At 33.9% G+C, this 23,023-nt stretch overlaps 4 protein-coding genes across 4 annotated transcripts; 1 reads left to right on the top strand and 3 right to left on the bottom strand.

Moving 5' to 3' along the window:
• Positions 1-603: 603 nt before the first annotated feature.
• LOC132298623 (uncharacterized) lies at positions 604-1,567 on the bottom strand. Its single transcript, XM_059795026.1, has one exon. It carries the CDS (start codon positions 1,293-1,295, stop codon positions 723-725), a length of 573 nt encoding a protein of 190 aa, XP_059651009.1. The 5' UTR covers positions 1,296-1,567; the 3' UTR covers positions 604-722.
• Positions 1,568-2,963: 1,396 nt separating this feature from the next.
• LOC132298622 (uncharacterized) lies at positions 2,964-3,705 on the bottom strand. Its single transcript, XM_059795024.1, has one exon. The coding sequence runs from the start codon at positions 3,603-3,605 to the stop codon at positions 3,051-3,053; it is 555 nt and encodes a 184-aa protein (XP_059651007.1). The 5' UTR covers positions 3,606-3,705; the 3' UTR covers positions 2,964-3,050.
• Positions 3,706-7,428: 3,723 nt separating this feature from the next.
• LOC132301001 (putative invertase inhibitor) lies at positions 7,429-8,028 on the bottom strand. Its single transcript, XM_059798301.1, has one exon. It carries the CDS (start codon positions 8,026-8,028, stop codon positions 7,429-7,431), a length of 600 nt encoding a protein of 199 aa, XP_059654284.1.
• Positions 8,029-15,338: 7,310 nt separating this feature from the next.
• On the top strand, positions 15,339-22,968 carry LOC132299208 (protein TRIGALACTOSYLDIACYLGLYCEROL 4, chloroplastic). The gene is made up of 5 exons (XM_059795701.1): positions 15,339-15,846; positions 17,053-17,302; positions 19,606-19,987; positions 20,902-21,221; positions 22,432-22,968. The coding sequence occupies exons 1-5, from the start codon at positions 15,575-15,577 to the stop codon at positions 22,627-22,629; spliced, it is 1,422 nt and encodes a 473-aa protein (XP_059651684.1). The 5' UTR covers positions 15,339-15,574; the 3' UTR covers positions 22,630-22,968.
• Positions 22,969-23,023: the final 55 nt, after the last annotated feature.

Genomic DNA, 23,023 nt, shown 5'->3' with positions numbered 1-23,023 from the left:
GTTCCCTCTTTCTCTCTCTAGAATTCTTACACTTCAACCCAAAAAGATCCCCCTTCCTTTCCATTCCTTATCCTATTTATAGATATTTACAAGATATTTACAAAATGCTGACTGATTGCTGGATCTGGGCCTATTCCTCCATAAGTCTTGGTCACCTTTGATGGGCTTACTCGCGTTCGGCCCATATGGCAGTGTCTTTATATGGGCCGACCCAGCTGTATGGACCGAATGTAGTGCTTGCAAGTCGGATCCGGCCCATGTCGTCCTGGGCCTCCTCAGTTTTAGTTCTCAAATTAGGCTGATTTTCCCTCACTCAATCCACTCTTTTGTATTCCTCACATTGTTTTAGTGATATTCCCTGTTACAATTTCATTTTCAGTTTGACTAAAAAATTAGGTACATACAATGGTCAACACTGGTGTGACCAAATTTGATACTTTATTATGTTTTAATAATAATAAAACGCGCGATTCATTGTTGCGTCTCACTCAGAAGGGGGTGACTATAATATGTCTAAACACATGGAAGATAAGTGTAACAAACTCAAATTAGATGTTATGCATTGAAATATATATATTGACATGCACAATGGTGTTAAGCCTCTAGTATAATAAATATAGAAAATTATTAATTTATTCATATTAGAAAATCAAACAAGAGATGTTGTATCAGGCCACCATGTAATTAACAATGAATACAAACTATGACGTACGATTCAGTGGTTACGAAATCTTATCTAGTAAGCATAATGCCAGTGAAGCCAACAGAAGCAAATCGTCGTTTCTCTTGGCAATTCCAGAATAAAAAAATTTATTGTCCTTGAACCCTTCATCACAACTCTTAGCAACAAACCTGAGTTCATTCATATCTGTACCAGCTTCTTGATATTGCCCATTTTTGTAGGCTCGCAACCCTTTATCTATGGAAGCTTTAGCACGAAATCCATATTCTCCCAAGCAATTGTTGAGGGATGACTTGGTAATTGGATCAAGGTTCTTCTCTTTCAGAGTCTTTTTGATGAAAGACTGTGTCTCTGTCACATTATTTTTCAGTAGCTTCATCGCGATCTTCGCGAGCTCCCGGCGGCCGGCGCGGTCGGCTCCCCGGGCAGCTTGAAAGGAATTTATGCAGAAATTGAGCATTGGATTTGGATCTGAATCATAATATTGTCTGGCACATATGTCGCAACTTGCGCGGATTTGGTTAGTGGCACCTGTTGTGACATGGAAGGAGAAAAACAAGAAAAGAGAAAGAGAGATGATGAGGAGTTTGAGAGAGATATTGGCAGGCTTCATTTTTCCTCATATTTTTAATTTTCACCCTGGTAAGGGATTTATGTAGTTGTAGAAGGGATGGGTTGGCTTGGTATGGGCATGAGTTGCAACACATGCATTTCTCCACAAGAATTAATGATAGAGTTTGGATATTCTGGTTTGGAATATAAATCTCTAGGTGGTGCATAATGTTGTCTCGTTGAATGCATCGGTTGGTAAACAAGTAAGTTTGGAATTTATATTGGGCAATGGTCAGTATACCTAATAGGTTAATCTTTTTAGTTGGATACCCACAAGTCTAATAATTGGTATCAAAGTCAAGTCCCAAAAATACGTATGTACACTCAAGATCCCCTATAACTGGCGGAAATATGATAAGACCGATAAGGTTTTATCCACTGGGGCGGTTTTATTAAAAATGAGGGGATCGATTATTAAGTAGTTGAAAAGTCCCACATTGGTTGGTAAGATGGCCAATGGTAGGTACGGTCAGTGACATTCTATCCACATCGGTTAGTAAGATAGCCAATGGTAGGTCGGTTAATGATAGTGGTCCAGAACGTTGGAAAGTTAAACTAGTTTCAGAAGTTATATGGGTAAGAATCATTCTACCTCTACCTCTACCTCTACCTCTGCCTCATAGGTTAATTTTTATTGGTTGGATACCTACAAGTCCAACAATTGGTATCTTGAAAATAAAAAATACAACTAGTATCAAAGTCAAGTTCTAAGAAAACACAAGTGGACTTAAGATCCTCTGCCTAACAGAAAAATGGTACGATCAATGACGTTCTATCTATCGAAATTGTTGGGTAGTTAAACGAATCTTACGTCGGTTAGTAAAGAAGGAAATCTCGGATTTATATGGTGTCAGTGTCACTCTACCTAACAGGTTAATCTTTTGAGTTGGATATCTATAAATCTATTACAAAATTATATGGTTCCTACCAATCATGACATGTCTCAAATGTGTCAATTTTTTTTATTGCATGGCATGAGCTGATTGGCAGGGACGTACACATGGTTTGGTTTTGGTCTCAATCCATTTATGTGACCTTTCTATCCATCAAACTTTTTAAGAGAATAATTTATTTATTATTATTATTATTGTATTAGTATTGAATGAATTATCAATTTTATTGTTAATAAATTGAATTCAATACAAGTAGGTTAAATTAGTAATATTAAAAAAAATAATACTTTTCAAATAGAACACTTATTCTACTACAAAAAAAAAATTAAAGGGTAGACACTTATTTTTGACAGAAAAGAATATATATATATATATATATATATATATATATATATATATTTATTGGAGAAATTAATAGATGGTTCAAGTACATTAGACACATGGCGGACGTTAAATTCATTTGCTTGGAAGTTCTAAAAAGAAAATTTTTAATTGAAAAAAGAAATGCAAATTTCTTTGACCAGAATAAAAAAAATAAAAATAAAAATAAAAAATTGAAGAACAAGAGTAAGAAGGAAAAGAAAGAAAAAATTGAAGATATATTTTTTCTAAATAAAATTTATTTGAGGGAGAGGGCATTCCCAGTCTCTGACTCCAACCATCTCCGAATATAATCATTTTTAATTCTATCATTTATTTTTATTTTTTTTTTGCCTAACTGTATATAATTCCATCACATAAATATGAATAATATATAATTGTTTTTTTTTCCCTGATATAGATAATTATTTATTAATACCAGAAATAAAACAAGAGATGTTTTCCGTATCCATACGTAACAATGAATCATAAAGTAGCAAAGATCATTTTTTCACAACCTTATCTATATAACACAGTGCCATTGTAGACAACTGAAGGGCATGCTCATTTCTCTGTGTCAACGGAGAAGAAATTTTCTTTTCCTTGAACAAATTCTCACAAGTTGTAGGAGCATTCATAATTCCACTAATCTCATTATGAGCATCTTGATAGTGCTCAAACTTGTAGTCTTGTAGGGCTAAATCTACCCCAAGTTTCATACGTTTGTATTCTACCCTGCAAGATTTGAGGCATAATTTGAGATTTGGATCAAGCTTTGTTTGATTCAGAGTTTCTCTGATGAAAAACTTTGTGCCATTCATATTAGCTTTCAGTAGGGTCATTGAGATCTTCCCGAGCCCCCGGCGGCTAGCGTGTTCGCTTTTTTTGGCACCTTGAAGGACATTGGTGCAGAAACTGAGCATTGCCTTTGGATTTGGATCATCTTTGGCACATATGTTGCATGTTTCTTGGATGTTGGGGTTGATGGAGCTTGTTGTGATCACATGGAAGGTGAAAAAGGAGAAGAGAAAGAGAGAGAAGAAGCAGAAAGGCTTCATTTTCTCTCTTCCTCGTTAATTAATTATATGGGTAATGTCAAATTTTTAATTTTGGGTAAGGATGGTTTTTATATTCTTGTAAATTAAGGGGATGATCATGAGTTGGTTGGTAAGGACAGTTGCAAACACATTAATTCTAAATACAAATTAATGGTAGAATTTGGACATGAGTTGGCTGTCTCAGAATACTTTTCAATCAACTCAAAAATTTGGATAAAGATAAATGCACATGTCTATATTAATATTCAAGTTGGATAGGATATATAAAACTTTGATTATTTTAAAAAGGAGAGGATGAAAGCATGTTATTTTTAAAAAAGGTCTACGTCCTCCCAAAAAGAGACTATTAATAGGGAGAGTTTATTTTTAGGGTAGTGATTTCAACGCTCCATTAAAGTATTGTGGGTGCTCTCCACCCATTCTTTCACTAAATTCCAACATTTCCTTCCTTTTGTGGAATCTAATTTGCGTACCCAGGTTTGGGCAGCGGAAGAGACTAACCTCTGGCGGAGTAAGAGGGCATTCCGAGTGGCTTTGAAATTTGAGATTGGGGCATGCTTTCACCTTAATTAATCATCAGGAATGGAAAAGATCGAGGAAACCTTTGCACGTCTGCATTACCTTTTGGGAGATTTACTTTCAATAAAAATAGCGTACTTGAGACTGTCCCTTGGGCCAGTAGGTCGTAACACAAGGTTAGAATTGTAACTCTTCCAAAATTGTATCTCACTGATGGCTCGGTGTTCTAGAAGGAGGCTTTATTCGCTCTGTATCTAAGCTGCGCAAGAAAGGCCAAAGCCAGAAAATTTTAACTATTCATGTGCCAAAAATATATGAATCAGACGCCCTTGAAATTAGAGTGAAAAGGGGAGAGGAAAATGTGATTTTAACTAGGTAAAACATTTTCAACAAGACAAAGTCAAAAAGTTGCAATATCTAATTTTTTTTTTTTTTTTTGAATGGTAAGTTGCAATATCTATTGTATGCTCCTTAACAATATATTGATAAGATTTGAGAGTTTGAAGATCAATCAGACAAGGCGGATGGATAAAAAAAATATATATATATCCTACAAAGGTTTGCGTTGAATGATGGGAACGCGAGAGAGGAAGAAGAGGGAAGTGAGGTTTGTCATATTGACATTCATATACAAGTTCACTTTATAACTTAATGAATTGGACTAATCTACTCCTCATTAACATTTGATGCAAAACAGTTGAGGTGCTGAGTTAGAGGAAAAATCTGCATAGCAACGAATAAAACAATATCATAGAAAATTCATTTGAAATCGAAAAGAGACAAACAAAAATGTTTTGGAAAGTAGACTTACGGAAGTATAAAACTAAAAATTTGGAGATGACACAATGTCCAAAAGGTTGTCAAATAAATTAAAAGAAATGATATGTCTCCCGACCTCAATTGTCGACTCTTCTTCCGAATGCAACGTGGTTAGATCACATTGGAACTCTTAAAAATAAAAATAAAAAATCCCATAAACATCTCTTTCTCTTCGACTCATTTCCAATCACGTTGTATTCGGAAAAAGAGTTTGTAATTGAGATCGGAAGACCTATCATTTTTCATAAATTAATTAAAAAAATGATTTTAAAAAGTGAAAAATTCCATACAACAGCTGTTGTCGAATTTTTATAAAAATATATGTTTGGCCAAAAATTACAAAATTTTTCAGAGAGTAACTAGACATGCATACGAACCTTGGTTAAAATTTCATAGCAATCACAATATTACAATACCTTGGAGAAATTAATGAATTTTTAGCATAATAAATTGGCGCCGTTTTGTAGCTCATATTAATTCAAGAGTAATTTTGACATTTCAACCAGTTTGATATTTTATAATAAAATTGATTTTAATATTAAAGGACAATTTTATATTTTCAAAAAATAACCAACTTGTATATGACTATCCATATAGCAATGGGTGTCATTGTACTACACTCTTTTTTATATATTTATTTTATAGAAAATAACATTGGGCCCAAGAGGACAATTTTGGGACCAACCTTTTTTTTATTGCTATTTTGACAACCTTTATAGACGTGTAAATTTAATTGGTTATGCAAACAGTTCCTTAACTAACATGTTGGTATCATGAAAATTCTTTTTGTGATACTTTACATTTTTTTTTGTTAATTGGGTATGTTCGTTCATAATTTTAATTTTTATGAAGGTATGATTTATAGATTAATATAATTCAATTCAGTTTAAGAATCATTTTCCATTCTCGTATTGATCTTTATATATTTTTGGAGACACGATGATATATATTTATTATTATTATTTATTTTATTTATTATTTCTTTTCGCTGGTCCAGATTGTCTTCGGACCCAAAAAAAAACTCCCACAATATTTTGAAGAGACTGGAATCCACAATTTTTAATTTTAACAAATAAGACACCTAACAAAGTTTTCTATCTTTAACAATCCATTGGAATAGAAATTCCAAGAGATAGAAATTACCAAACTAGCATTCCTGTTAGGTTTGATCTAACCCATTGTTAGAAGAGTAATGAACTATTTTTTCTTAATTTCTGAATTGAAATGTGTATTAAATAATTCATTTGATTTTTGGTATATTTTAAAAAATTGTTTCAATTCAAAAAAAATTCATAACTCTTCTCATGAGAAAGTGCTCTCAGAAGCATTACACCTTTAACAATGTGTGAGAAATTCATGTCAACATAGACCCAGATCACTGTGACCCATGCTGAATCGCATTCATAATTAGAAGTTCTATTCCAGGCAACTAAAATGCTATACCTCCTTGTTAATAGAAAAACTACACTTTCTTTTCCTTGGGGACATTCAAGGGATTTTGTTTGGAATTACTCCCCCAGGGGACTGCATGCGTCTGGCGCTCGATTACAAGCGTGTTTCAAGAGACTTAACACCACCACCGATAAAAATAAATAATAATAATTTGTGCCTTAATTGAATGTGCATGTCCTAGAAACCTTTTGTTTTTCAATCAGAGCCTAGTGCCATTCAATTTACTATTTCCATTAGCAAAAGGGTTCATAATTAATGAATTTCCATTTGGATTTAATGTGGGACATTTTTAACATTCTACCCCACCCTCCCACTCGGGCAAATCCAGACACCTCTGGCTAGATGAAAGATTGAGTGTAGCTCGAATACCAATTGTAATGGACCGAGTGTTTTGCGATCCAATCAAAAAAATTAAATTATTAGGTAGATCTAACTCCCAACCAGTATATATTCATTTCACTTTCTCATTCAAATCTGAGGTTGGACACCTCTAACAGCTAGCCATCAAGCGACCTTGGATGCGGGAAGTAGGCAAATCCCATTCTCTTCCGCCTCTTATTTGAAGTAGCCGAGTCCTTCTGTTGGGCAAAAAGAAGCTTGCATGGCTCAGATTTTATATTTTTTTCTGATGGTGTTCTTTTCAGAACACTCTATAATCCACTGTTGACATATGCAGATCCTCACGAGTCCAACAATTACTGAAAAAATATCGTCACCCTTAATAGCATCAATCAATAGTACATGGGTCTTTGGGTATTTTTGAAACGGAAATAGAACTCACTCCATCTAATTTTCACTTGTGCATGCACATATAAATGAACCCAAGAGTCACAAAAACATGACAAGAAGAATAAATGATATATACTTTTGTCTAATATATATATATATATATATATTGCTTGATTTATATGAAAAAATAAAACAATCTTTAAGAAGCGAATACTTACTAAAAAAAACAGAAAATGAAACAAGATATCATGTAGTCCACCACATAACAATGAATATATATAAAAAAAATTAGTACCAAGATCAGTTAATTTAATGCTTTCTCACCCTGAATCACATCTAAAAAGCACAATGCCAACGAACCCAATTGAAATGTACGACCATTTCTATTCGCCAATGGCGAAGCTAAACCATTCATATCCTTGAATCCATCCTCACAAACTATAGGAACATTCATGACTGCACTTATCTCTACCATAGCTTCCTGATAATTCTTAGTTTGCAAGTATTTCAACACCTTACCCATGGAAGGTTTAGCAACATCCTTGTGGAGTTCCAAGCAATTTTGGAGGCATGTGGTCATAGCTGCATTATTATTAACTTTCTTGTTTCCGAGCAACCCTTGGATGTGTTTCATTGTTTCATTCACATTACTTTTGAGTATCCTCGTTATGTTCTTCCCAACAAAACGGCGGGTAACTTCGGCTTTTTCCTCCTGGTTCAAGTGCTTGATAGATTCATCAATGGATGTTTTGCAGAGACTGAGCTTTTCATTTGGATTCGGTTCGTCTTTAGCACATATTTTGCAAGTGTCGTAGATGGAGTTGAGGTTAAGGGAGCTAGTTGTGATCACATGGAAGGTGAAAAAGAAGAGAAAAAGAGAGAAGAAGCAGGAGGCAGGCTTCATCTTCTTTTTTTCTCTAGTTAATTGGAGAATGTCAAATTTTTAGTTTTCATTAAAGGGATGGTTTTTATATGGTTGTAAAGGGGATATAGGTTGGAAGTTAATCACAGCTGCAAACACATTTCTAAATAAAAATTAATGATAGAATTTGGACATTCTACTTTCGGTTTTTCAATCAATTTGTGTGGCCAAGATTGTACTCCGTTTTTGGGCCGTCTCAAAATACTTTTATTCAAATAAGATAAATACACCTTTTTTATAATATTTAAATTTGAAAGGATATACATAACTTGATCACCCTCAAAAAGGTTAGAGTAATAGCATGTTCTTTAAAAAGTTTTACTCTGGAAAAGAGACTATTACTACTGAACTGAGTGACGGTATTTTTAGGGCAATGATTGAGGTGCTCCCAAAAAAAAAAATAAAAAAAATAAAAAAAAAATAATAATAAAAAAATGTAGGGCCGCGCTCTACACTTGAAATGACAAAATTGACCTCAATCCGAACATATCTTGTTAGGTTTGTGGCTCAAAATTTGTGCGTAAAAAATTAGTTTCCTTTTTTTCGTTTTTGAAGCTGCGAGAAATAGTTTCCTGATTGATTTTGGAATCCAGAAGACTTTTGAAAAAAGGCTAAAGATTTGGGAAAGAAGTTATACCTGCTATTTTAGAGTTGAAGATGGATATGGTAACTCCTTGTAGGTAAGTTGATCTTTGTCCAATAAGAAATTGGATTTGAGGAATACTTGTCCAATAAGGAATTGAGTTTTGAAGACTCTATAAATAGAGATGGGTATGAGGGGTTTAGAGAGAAGAGAGAAAAGATGTAAGGGGTTTAAAGGTGAGTGTTGTGAGGAGAGGGGAGAATATATGTAATTTCCAAGTGTATACATGTAGTTTCAAAAGAGATGATGAGTGAGTGAGGGGGGTTTTGACATGTGGTTGTATATTCTCTTTTTTGATTTATAATAGTGAAATCTCTCTCTCCCATGGACATAACCCTAGAGTTGAGTGAACCATGTAAAATATTGTGTTATGCGTTGATGTTTATGATTGTTATCTCCATATATGCTTGTGTTGATGTGATGTGATGATGCTTCTGCTGTGTGTGATGAAAGAGGGATTTAACTCTCATCAATAGCCAACCATTGAGTGGGTTGGAAGGAGTTGAATTATCCCCAACAACTGGTATCAGAGTCGATGGTGGGTCAGAGCATGTGGTCCTGAAGATTAGTAGAAGAAGATTGCTGCGAAGTTTGTCAGAGCAGATGATGATAGTGATGTGCTATGGAGATTCAATCAAAGTTGATGATGACACGAAGGTATGAAGAAGGTGATAGCGTGAAGCCCATGAGGAACAAGTCTTGTGACAAGCTAGAGGATGCTCGTTTTCAAGATGGGGCAAAGGTGATAGAGGTGAAGCCCACGAGGAATAAGTTTTGAGGGCAAGTCAAGAGTGAGTGCTAGTTCTCAAGATGGGGAGTATGAAGAGTGAAGAGGAGAGGTTTGTTGCTTTGATCCAGAAAATCAATTGATGAAGATGAGTTTGAAGATTGGTAGGTTGCCATGCGTGAGCAATTTAACACCAATGGGGTAGATAGAGAAGATAGAAGAAAAAATGAAGAATGATGAATTTGAGAAAAGGTGGAGATTGTTAGAGTGTTTCTCAAGTTCATCATAGTGCTTTATTTGAGGTGGAGAAATTTTCAGTTGAGGTGGAGCTATGAAGAGCTTGAGGTGGAGTTATGAAGAGATTCTTGTTCAAGGTGGAGCTATGGGGAAACACGTGAAGATAGAATTTTGAGCCAAGGTGGAGATTGTTAGGTTTGTGGCTCAAAATTTGTGCGCAGAAAATTAGTTTCCTTTTTTTCGTTTTTGAAGCTGCGAGAAATAGTTTCCTGATTGGTTTTAAAATCCAGAAGACTTGGGAAAAAAGGCTAAAGATTTGGGAAAAAAGTTATACCTGCTATTTTAGAGTTGAAGATGGATATGGTAACTCCTTGTAGGTAAGTTGATCCTTGTCCAACAAGAAATTGGATTTGAGGAATACTTGTCCAACAAGGAATTGAGTTTTGAAAACTCTATAAATAGAGATGGGTATGAGGGGTTTAGAGAGAGAAGAGAGAAAAGATGTAAGGGGTTTAAGGATGAGTGTTGTGAGGAGAAGGGAGAGTATATGTAATTCCCAAGTGTATACATGTAGCCTCAAAAGAGATGATGGGTGAGTAAGTGCGGTTTTGACATGTGGTTGTATATTCTCTTCTTTGATTCATAATAGTGAAATCTCTCTCTCCCATGGACGTAACTCTAGAGTTGGGTGAACCATGTAAAATATTGTGTTATGCGTTGATGTGTATGATTGTTATCTCCATATATGCTTGTGTTGATGTGATGTGATGATACTTCCGCTGTGTGTGATGAAAGAGGGATTTAACTCTCAACAACAGCCAACCATTGAGTGGGTTGGAGGGAGTTGAATTATCCCCAACAAATCTATCATCCCTTCTAGGCAATCGTTCTTTTATTTTCTCTCTGCCACTAAACCCTAACATTTCCTTCCTTTTGTGAAATTTAAACTATGTACCGAGGTTTTGGGCGGTGGGAGAGACGGCAGCAGTCGGTCACAGCTGGTGTGAAGCTTTGGCAGAGTAAGAGGGCAGTCGCCTTGGCTCACTAATAACCGAAAAGATTTGAGAGTTTGAAGATGATCAGGCATTGCCGATGGGAAGATAGGAACTTGAGAGAGGAAGGAGAGAGAAATGAGACGCCAAGAATCTCGTTGAAGCCATGCAGAACAAGTGTTTTTTTTTTTTTTTTTTACCTTTCAAAAAAAAAAATTGTTTTTTTGGCATGAGTATTTTATTTTATTGAGAGTTGGAGTAAAATTTTGGGGCGCTAATATTATTACTACCCTATTCTTATTGTTCTTTTGACATCCTTGTAGACGTGTTAATTTAATTTGCTTTTCAAATAGTTCCATAAATAACATGTTGGATATATATGATGAAATTTTTTTGTGATACATTACATGAAAATTTTCTGTAATTTACTGTCCTTAACAATTTCTTTATGAAGCATTTGCTAATTGAAATAGTTCAGTGGCACTAGGTTCTGTATAAAAAACAAATGGTTATTAGGATATGCAAATGTAGAGATGACTAGCTAATTGTTTAAAGAAGGTATAAAATTGGCTGAATTTTTATACAAAATTTTCATGCAAAATATGAGAAAATAGCATTTTGCAGCTAGAACAAGTCTACAAACACTTCCTCTCTATTTGTCATTGCAATGGATGTGATCTCCTCAATTACAGAAGCCCTAATCTCAACAAACACTTCCACCAGTGGAGAGGTAAAGATTTAGAGCCCACTCACCTCTCCTTTGCCAATATTGAAACATCAAATAAAGCTATCATCCCAAGGCATATTTGGTCTTTAATTGCTGATTTTATACTTTCTATAATAATGATAAGAAAATATTAATAATATGTTAAAATATAATATATTATATAAAATATTATTTCGGATTGATTTATTATCGGAACGGTTGATCAAAATTCATATCCGATTTGTTAAAGAATTATCGGATTAAATCTTCAATTCATATCATTCGAATTATCGGATCAGATTCGAATTATCGAATTATCGGATCAAATTTTGGGGCGCTAATATCATTTTTTTTTTTTTTTTTCACTCAGGAATATTAGGTGTTAGTTGTTAGAGGGTAGGAAAGGGTGCAAGGTTCGAACACGAATTCGAGAGCAACCAAGCATTCAAATAACACCCACCATACTTGCTAGGTCTGCTAATTGACATGTGTTCATTTGGTTTGTTATTTATTCAAACAGTTTCATAACTAACATGTTAGGCATCACGGAAATTCTTTTATGAAACATTGCATGAAAATTTAATATGCATGGCAGTATGGGTCATCTAATTGAACAAATTAGTCGAATTGAATGGAGGCCTTGTATACCAGGTGTTAGGAATTGTATCTGGAAGAATTGTTTTTAGTAGGCAAACTGTAATTCTTGTCTAATAAAGACTAGCTTGGATTTAGGACTGAATGGGTTGAGACTTATGGACAAAGGCGAATTTAGGAATTGTCAATGAGAACTAATATTAAATATAAATTTAAGTGAGGTCAGATGTCCTAGTTGCTCTTCCCTCTCCAAATGCAAGCTGGGATGTTTTCTGATCCATCAACCGATAAACTAGGATGTTTTCTGATCTATCAACCGAAAAACTTAAAAGCCTAGCCGTTTATAAGCATATCTATCTACACCAGTTGATGTATTAGGAATTTAGGGTTTGTTTGGCTTGGGCCTGTTTGGTTGAGCCTTTATTTTAAAACTGTGACTTAACTATTGGGTTTGTTTGGATGGGCTAATATTTGAGGGTTAATACTACTAATTTTTATTTTATTTTATTTATATTTTTTAATTGGACTAAATTTACCTATAGTAATAATTAAATATAAAATTTGGGGGGCTCAAGCCCACCCGACCCTCCTGCATCCGCCCTTGCTTACGAGAATGGAGATGTAACTTTATGAGCAAGTTAATGAGTAGAAGTAGTTCAGGAGGTTAGTAATATTGATGTTAAGAGTGAGTCTGGTGAAGTTGGTACATATAAAATGTAGACCATAAAAAATTTGCATTAAGAGTGTCATTTTCTGAACATAATGTTTTTGCCAAGTTATTATCTTAATAAATTGAAAACATTTAAAACCACTCAGAAAAAAGCAAAAGAATCAATGCCCTATTGAAGAAGTTGGTTAGTGTCCGAAAAAGATTAAACAAACTTTTTAACTATGCTATTTCCATATGAAATGACTGGGTGAAATTTGGGGTTAATGGAAGAGTACGTGATGTTCTTTGTACAAGCAAGAGGTCTGAAAGTGAGGTGAAATAAAAATGTGTTAGGACTAACATGCATATAAAAAATAAAAATAAAAATAAAAATGTGTTTGGTTTCTCCTCCTTTTCTTCTTTATATATATATCTTTTTTTCTCTATTTTTTTATTTTATTTTCTTCTTCTTCATTACTGTTAGCAAGAGAGGAGCCTCAGTTATATCCAAAATCGTCAAGCTTCAACAAACTCAAAATCGGTGACTTCAACATACCAAAATCGGTGAGCCTCAATAGACCCAAAAACCGTAAATTTCAAAAGACCCAAATCAGTGAGATAAACAAAACCAAAGCTTCTTTCTTATTGGGTAAAAAGACCCAAATCAGTGAGATAAACAAAACCAAAGCTTCTTTCTTATTGGGTAAATAGATGTCCAACTGAAGCCAAAGCTACGTTCTGATCCAACTGAGACCAATCGGAAAGTCTAATTACAACCTATATATATATATATATATATATATATATATATATACATATAAAAGGCTTTAAGTTTGGTCAATTGGGGGTTTTTGGAGAAAATGATAAGCAGAGGAAATAAAGGGATTTATGATCGTCCGAGATTGAAATTTGCGATCTCGGACGGTTATTGTGTTTTCTACAACTATTTATCTATATATATATATATATATATATATATATATATAATATAAATTATATGAATTATATTATATATATAATATAATTCATATAATTTATATTATATATATATATATATATATATATATATATATATTTATTTATTATGTGTGTGCACGCGCGCGAGGAGATACAAATTGGTAGCAAATGAGAGTTTTGGGGGGGGGGGGGATCCAAAATAAATTAAAAGGTATGAATAAAATAGACATTTTGTACCATTTTAATGGAAAAAGTAACTGAAAAGGAAAAGGAAATTAGGGTTAGAGTGGTAATTAATTTTGAGAGATATTTAAAGATGATATTTGATGAAATTTTAGTGAAAGTAATCTCTTTGGTTTTTTTAAAAGCCCATAAATAGGTTTTGGTCCACAGATCACAGTCTTGTGGACATTACAAAACATGGCAGCAAGCCCAATCCAACAAGGAGAAGCCCACAAACATGTTTTTGGTGCCCACCCAACTAGTGAGTGAGAAAGAAAGCGTGTGACCCTCACGTGTGAAGCATGATCTTAACTCTTTCTTTTTTTAAAAAAAAAAAACAAAAAAAAAATGCATTTATTAAACAGTAATTTAGAGGATAATGTGCTCTTAGGGATTCATTTAGAGACAGATGCCTCGATAGCCAAGTGGTTAGTGTCTTTGGCGGATTTTGAGAGTGTCAGCCTTCGACTCTTTGCACCTATTAATCTAACTTCTAACCCTTATTGTCTTATAAAAGATAATGTATGTAAATGAATAATATGTCCATTATATAATAATAAAAGTCTACCTAATTAATTTGGACACATTTGAGATTTTTATTCTGTTTTTAAATTAAATCATATATCAAGTTGAAGTGCTAGCAATTTGTGCCAACCCGAATTCGAATTATATATATATACTTTTAAATACATTATATATGATATTTAAATTATGATTACTTCTTTTTTTTAATTTATTTTGTTAAATATTAACTTATTGTATGTAACATTCAGGAGAATTAATTTTTTAAAAATTTGTTTGTAATTTACTAAAAATTTACAAAAAGTCTTTAAACTTTATATTATTTAGGAGTAATTTAATCTAAGACTAATTCAAGATAATATTAATTTTTCAATGTAAGGATTAGCCATATGAATAAACTAAATTAACCTGAAATTTTTCCCAGAAATCTAAGCCCGAGTTGCAAGGCCGAATTTAAAAATAGAAAGATGGATTGAACTTGGGTTGAGTAGTTAATGTTGAATATATGGTTAGGGTTAGGCTTAAGTTTAGCATTTCGTATGGTGAGTTGAATTCAAATTATACCTTAAACCCGCCTGAAATCTCAACTAACATTTACTCAAATTCGTGAATTGTATCACAATTAATGATTAAATTCCGCTATTACTTTCACCAATAAGTAATAGCAAAATTTAAACAAGTAAAATTGTATTTGTATCATTATATTACTAAAATTTATCAGTAATAAAACAAATTTCACCTGTAAGTAAATAATAATGAAATTTAAATAAGTAAAATTTTATAATTATAATATTGAGAATTACCTCTGATAATAGTAAAATTTACCAATAGCTAGAAATTGAGAGCATTTGGGTGAAATAGAATGGAACCTCCTTTGAAATATGCTAAATTAACCTGAAACAAGATTATGATCGTTGATATTTGATGCCATATTGCATGTAAAGCACAATTCATTTCAAATAGCTCCAAAAAAAAACAAAAAGTAATACTAATAACACAACAATAAACCCCTTACAATTTACAATTTGCCGCCTACAAATTCTAAAACCCTCTCAAAAGTGCAAAAAAGAAAAGAAAAGCAAGCAAACAAACAAACAAAAGAAAACGCCCAAAACCAAAACCCAAACAAACTCTCTCACTCACTCACTTCCTTCCAATTTCAAAAAAACTGCACCAAACTCATAGATAAGGAATCACACCGCACTACAACACCAACAAGAAGAAGAGAGAGAAAGTTATATAGAGAGAGAGAGCGAGCGAGCCTGAGGGGTTGACTCAAATGGCTAACCTGAGGACGGCGATGGACTCAGCATTTTGGAACCAAGACATTGCGAGTCCACAAACCCTAGATGGCACTGCTCGGTCCATACCCGGCGAGCCCTTCCCGGTCGACGGTGCTCGAGGCAGCCGAGCACTCAGGATTCAACAGCTCTCGCTTCTGGGCAATGGCTTTCCTCTAGGTATTATACCTTCTTATGCCCCTACTGCTCACAAGGAGTTGGGTTCTTTCTCTCTCCAGTCTCTCTTGCTCAGACAAAACTTCTCTAACTGGTAATCAAATACCCCTATCCTCTTCTCTCTCTTTCTCTCTCTCTCTCTCTGTGTATATATATATATATATTATACATGATATGTTTTTTTATTTTTTATTTTTATTTTACTGAGCTAAATTATTCTGAAATTTGAATTATCACTAAAATTGACGAGGTCCTTTAAATTGAGCTGATGATGGGTGAACTGAGTTGAATATATTAAGTGAAAATGAAGCCCAATACTCCAATAGCTTGAAGTTTATTTTCGATTTCTGTTTTCTCAGCAGCCAAAGGGGCATGACTCTTCCATCTGGTTGCTGAGGAAATGTAGGAAGCTGAAAGGAACTGAAAATTTTGAGTCATTTTTAATTTTAATTCCATGTTTGGTTGCCGAGAAATTGCTGAAAATTCTTTGAAAGAAAAGATGAATAGAAAATATATTGGAAAGGAAAGAGATGGAAAATATATTATTCAGATATGTGAATTTTGTTATCACTGAAATTGACTAGTTCTGTTAAATTGGGCCAACTGTGGGTGAATTGAGTTGAAAAAAGAAAGAGAAATGGAAGACCCAATACTCCAATAGTTTTAAGTTTATGCTTGTTTTCTCTATTTTCTCAGCAGCCAAACACGGACATGACTCTTCCATCTAGTTACTGAGGAAATGTAGGAATCTGAAAGGAACTGAAATTTTTTGTTATCTTTAACAATTATCTTTACAATGGAATTTGCTTGTACTTTATTGTTGATCTCACTTTTTCGTGTAATTGATATTACTCTAATGCCTTTGAAGGGAAAGGATTTCGGTAGATGCTCACTGAAATTGGAGTTAATTAGAATGCAGTCATGTTGCGTATAATATATTAATGATTACATGAACATTTAAACTCCATTGTTTGAAAAAGTGGTTAGGTTTTGGGGTAAATTTTTACATATTTTTTTTCTCAACCTCACCATTTACTTTTGACTTGAATGTTTATTTAGTTATTTGTCAAATGTATGATTTGATATATATACACTCTTCCACTGATTTTCCAGCTTGATGTTTGTGAAATCGGTGGTATAACCTCATAGAGTTTGTTGTTTATCATACGTCCTAGCAAGAAGAGGGTTTGGATTATTGGTTAAAGAGTTGAGAACTAGTTTTCCGTGTTTACTGGATTCACTTGCATTCTCAATTTGTTAACATACTAATGCATATGTTGTATAACCTTTAAATGTATAGGTGGGTTGGATTAATTGCACAATTCCGTCCGAAAAAATTAATATCTTCCATTAAAGAAGAAGTGGCTAGCATGGATGAGTGGGAGCTGCTTGCAATTAAAGATGTTGCCAAGCACTTTTTGGACAAGTCACTTTATTCTCTCGGCCTCTGCTCACAGTTTTCTCTGAATTCCTCATCATCCTTATTGTTGAGTACAGAAGCACATGGGGAGAAGAAGGGTCGCCGCACCAAGGCCATGCTTTTTCATAAGGTAAGCATTACTCTCCACCTTCATCATTGTATTATGGATAAGATTCGACAAGTTTGATTGTATTTTTACATTAGACCTTGTTCTATTGTCTTTTCAATTTTTCTTCTATTTTATTGTTCTTATTTTATTCTCTCTTTCCCTCTCTCCTTATAATTGATTCATAATTTACTACAAAACCTTTAAGTTTAAGCTACATAGAAATTTTAAAATTTGTCTTCACGCAATATCGTAAAAAGGTTAATTGCTGTTATAATATTATCCAAATGATATAAGTTGTAACAGCCCTTCAATAGAATAATCTTTCATACCACAGTAGCTCCTGCAACTAATATTTGCTATAGAGCTTGCTCTTAGAAAATGGAAGAAATGTCACGTTGTGGTGATCTTACGACTGTATGAGTACAGCAAGAAACTTTATGAAAGTCTATGGATGTGTTAGATTTTTTGAGTTTTTTCTATCGGGTAATTGGATTTATAATTGTTATATCAACTGATAAAATGTAGAGGTGACACTGTTGTGATTTATTTTAAATTATGCGGTTGTCTTGTAGCAAATTTACTTCATGTCATTTCTTAAAAAGGTGAATTACAAATTACTAGTGCTAAAAGCTTAATGACTGGACTATTGTGGCATTGTGTATCACAGTTTTATAATTTTCAATTTTGTCTCTTTGGTAACCTAAACAAGTCGTGTGCTGGGAACAGAGTGCGAAATTTCAACATGTTAATCACCTATGTGGTATGTCAGATTCCGTATTTAATGTTTATGGCTTAATCTTTAATCCACCTTTGATTGTTGTCAACAAACTTCTCCACCTTTATCATGATACAAATATGAAAAGCATCAGCTCAAAAAGTACTTTTTCGATTTCATCTCTGATTTCCTCCAACATCTTTGATGTAGCAAGCCTCTATTTGATTGTTTGCTTCCTTCAAGCACAATCAGATGGTGATAGAAATTTTCATTTTGTTCATTCAAAGAACATTCACCTTGAACTCTTTATTGTGATTAAAATAACCTTTATTGCAATATATAATCTTTGTTTAACATTATTTTAGCCGTTCTCATGTCTTTTTACCAATTATTAATTTTGGCTCGCTCTTTGTTTAAGTGCTTTTGCTGCATTAGAACCTGCAGTATTGCTGCATTACCCTATTACTTAATCTAACTATTTTTAAGTTTCTTCTTGTTAACCTCTTTTAACTCATACAAGTATACAACAAAACAAACTATAATTATTTAAAATATTCTTGAGATTTTGAATATCTATTAAAAAAATTAATATTGAAGCTTACATCACCACGGTTCTCAATGGCTCTCATGAATTCTTCTTAGGATTTTTCGGTGCATCTTCAGCTGGATTGTTCAAAGTAAAATCATTTGCTCCCTAATCAGAATTTCTTGGTCTTGGATTTCTGATAGAATCCAAGGATCAGTTGGTTAAATTTTCCTTATGGAACATGGCTCCAACACAAACACCAGCAGGAGCTGTGTCTCAATCTCATCTACTGTGAGATCAACTTCGTGCACATATCGTACTTTGATAGCACTTTGATGTAACACTAAATCCACTTGATTTTCTTGTGACAAATTGCTGAGGAAAGAGGGCTCAAAATTTTTGCCTCATTGTTTGAAGTAGCAAATCTAAAGGGAGCACCACAGGTTGAAATTGCTACTTTCATGTGCTAGGGCCTAGGTGTCTAGTTGAGTCCAAAGGGGCCTGTGTTCATGTGATCTTTGTGGATGTATTATTTTTGTGTGTGTGTGTGTGTGTTGGAGGGGGGGGGGGGTTGCGCCGATGTGTAGTTTTCTCTATATTTTTCCTCTTACCTCCTTTATATATATGTGTGTGTGTGTTTGTTTGTTTGCTAACCATTGAGATTAAATCTTGTTGACAATTCCAGTTATATGGTAAAAAGTTTGAGCCTATAAAATCAGATTCATCACATCATAATTTAGAACACAACTTCCTTCTTCCTTGAAGGGTAGATTCTTTCAATAGTAGCATCTTACTTAAATATGTTCTTTGAAAATTATATATGGTCTCTAAGAATGAGTTACTTGCTGGCTAAAACTCTTAAGACTCCATGTTGGCTTTAAATACTTAGACTTAGAGAAGTGTCCATGTTAGAGAACGCTAATGTTTCGAACTTTTCCTATGCTAATTGATTTTTTCTTTCTAAAGTTATACTGTATTATTTTTTTTTATTGTTTTTTCAGATATGTGGATGCATGAGTTGTGTGGTTCTATGGTGCATGGAGTTCATTTTTTTTGCCCTTAACCTGTCATTTGTATTTGCAGCTTCCTAATCATGATATTACAATGGAGGCAGCATGGCCTGGACTGTTCATAGATCGTAATGGAAAATATTGGGATGTTCCTGAATCAATTTCATTGGATTGCTGTTCCCTTGTTTCAGAATCTGGGTTACGATATCGTTTTGGTATACACAAAAATAGTGGTCATCCCAAGGCTGTTAATTCTATTAATGGCGAGGCACCTCTTGCCTTAATGCATGGATTATGTGCAAAGGCTGCATTCTCTTATGAGAAGAGCAAGGACATTTGGAGGCAGAAGGAGACGAAAAAGGATCTCATTGAGGAGACAGACAAGGGTCAATTCTGGAGGCCTTCGTACGATATTCGTTTAAAAGAACCTCATTCAGCAATATCTGGAATTATCGGTAATCTTGTAACCTTACCAAATATTCTTTTATTGTAATTTTGATAAATATCTTTCTGGGTAAAACAAGATTTCATCTGATTTGACCTTTTTCTATAAATCTGTTATGTTTTTTTTATGTGGTACAAGTTCCCCAATTTTTGTTGTTTATACCAAACCATAGATTGTAGAGTAGTGCTGCTTTGTTTGCATCATAGTTTATTTTCCTGTGTTTTTAAGCCATCAATTGGAGTAAGCTGTAGGAAGAAATTCTAATCACCAGGAAAACTGAAACTAAAATGGTTCTTATGGCTTCTTCTTTCACCATTTTGTTGATATTTTCTTATTCTTCTCCTAGTTTTCACCATTTTGTTGTTCTTTTAATCAAAAAAATGCATTGCTTAATCTCTAGAGGACTCTAAATTCTGTGTTGTATGTAAATCTATTCTATATTTCATATCATTCTCTGGTAAGTGTCTTAATGCTCCCTTCTGTCAGGAACTGTTGAGAAATAATTAGTCAAAGAATTGGGACTTTTTGGAATTTTCAATTTATCCTTTTGGATTAATTGCATATAACCCCTTTGAACTAAAAAACATTTTCATATTACCCCCTATTCCACAGGTTAAAGTGCAGATTTCTTGTATTTTAAGGGGTTTTTTACAATTAACCTTAAGTACAATTTAGCAATTTTCAACACATTTAATTGCCATCCAATTGAAAGTTAACCCTTGATATGACAATTGTTGTTGATCATACTCCCTATTCAGAAAACTTTGGCATGTCATGTGAAGAAACATGTTAAAGGGATAAGAACATGTAAATTGATAGCTTAGTCATTTTGGGTGTGTGGCCACCATCAGGATTTGTGCTTTCATTAATTGTTTTTACCTTTAACTTTCTTCTTCTAATAACCAAAAAAAAAAAACATATCAGGTGGTACCTGTGGAGCCTGGTTTTGGGGCAGGGACAGCTCAGTTGCTGTTGAGTCAAGTGGAGCTGGGGACAGCATTCCTCTGGGTGTTAGGAATAGAACACCTTTCACTGCTGATTTATTTGGCTCAGTTTGCTACACTTTCCAACGTGGGAGCTTCAGGACGTTATACGGGGACCTCACTCGGATAGATGCTCGCCTGGATATCTGCTCAGCTTTGGCTTTAGCCAAAAAGGTTTCCAACATTTTCAGTAGTTCTTCAGTTACAAATGCAGAAAATGCACCGCCTTCCCCAAAGCTCAATTTGATCTTTCAACAGCAGGTATTTTTGTTTATATTTGCATGTAGTTGTCTCGTGTGTTCAGCTATTGATAAAGAATCCTATCAAACATTGCAAATGATCAAAATTATATTTGCTTAATATTTTTTGAATAACTTTTTTGCTGTAGTAATATTGATGAATACATAGCAACCCAAAAAAGGAAAAATTAAAAGAAAGAGAAAAGGGGTATATTACATTGAGCTTTGTAAGGTTTGACGAAATCGAGCGGATAAAATGTGTTAATTCTATTGGCATCTCATGTCAGAGTTCATTGATTAAATTTAGTAAAATAAAAAATTTCATCCTTAATTAGTTTTATACTTTTAAAAATGAAAATATTGCAAATCACCACCCCTCCATCGCCCCAAAAGCCCCCTTTCCTTTTTCTCTCAGTACTAAACCAAGAGAGAAACGACAAAGAGTAGGAATCTTACACTCGAATTTAATTAAAATTCATCAATGAACCAAATACACTGAAATCCTCATATGACCTTACACCAAAGGAAGTCTAGAATCCAAAAGTGGACCTATAACTTAGATGAGTGATATACAGATTTCAGCCCTGCTAAGCCAGAAAAAGAGGATTATAATGGTATCGATGTTTGTTCAAATAATTTGTTCCTTGTGAAGATCTGTGGAGCCTCTGGCTTGGGTGCTTAAGATTACCATGGAAGATCATTCTTTTCAAATATATTATAAAGGAAATAAAAGGAGTGAGTTGATATGTATTCTCTTTCTCTCTTTCTTTCTTTTTTTTTTTTTTTGTTTTATCCTTTTGTTTTCTTTTGGTTGTTGAATGAGACATTGGCAAATGCTCCTTGGATTAATGGGCTGAACTAACTTTGAAGAAGATGATTTGAGCTGAATAAGATGTGTCCTGAAAATCGAAAACAAGAGGGAAAGCATTCAAAACTCAAACTCTACCAGAGAGAGTTATTATTGATAAATATTTAATGGAAGATTGCTTAGTGGTAAAATGTTCAAGTTGTCAAGCGTGAGAACGGGGGTCGAATCCTTAAAGCAGCTACTTTGTGTGAAGAATGTAAAAGATTTTATCCAATCTGTCCTTCCCAGCACCCTCAATAAACAGGATTACCCTGGGTAATGTCTTTTTAACATTGTTGGAGTGAGATTCAAATAATTCCTATCTCTTCTCAGAGACAAAAGCCATAATATAATGGATACAAATTACAATATTTTGATTCTTCAGGTTGCAGGGCCAATTGTCTTTCGAGTAGATTCCAAGTTGTCGCTTGATTCATCATCTGGAAGACGCAGGCCACAAGTGGAGGATCTCATATATAGCTTGAATTACTCTTTGAGGCTCCTACAATCTGGGAAAGTGGTAGCATGGTATTCTCCAAAAAGGAAAGAAGGGATGATTGAGTTGCGCCTCTTTGAGTTCTAACCCCCACCCCCCTCCACCTCTCTCTCTCTCTCTCGTCCAGTAATGATTGTTTTTTCTTGCACGCTACATATATTTCAATGAGGGAAATTTATTGCAGAAAGCAATTTTTTGAATTTTATCTGCATGAATATGGTTTGCCGAAAAGTTGTTTTTTGGCATTAGGTTTGATCTGAATGTTACCAGAACATGAATGTTGTGATATACAAAAACAAAATGAAAAAGGTATGTAGTATGCTATTTATTTTGGAACAGGTTAGCACGAGGTAGCCCTTAGTTGTAAAATCACAATCTTGTTTTTGGAAGCTGATTTAATCTTGTTATTGTGATTTGTATTGCTAATCTTTTTTACCCCTTATTTTAAAGATGTTATTAAGTTAATTTCTTAGGACCCGTT

The sequence above is a fragment of the Cornus florida genome, unplaced genomic scaffold (assembly GCF_030987335.1).
Source record: "Cornus florida cultivar Cherokee Brave unplaced genomic scaffold, ASM3098733v1 CherokeeBrave_3.0.0_Hap2_Chr03, whole genome shotgun sequence".
In the NCBI taxonomy this organism is placed as follows: Eukaryota; Viridiplantae; Streptophyta; class Magnoliopsida; order Cornales; family Cornaceae; genus Cornus; species Cornus florida.
This window is presented reverse-complemented; position numbering and strand designations above follow the sequence as displayed.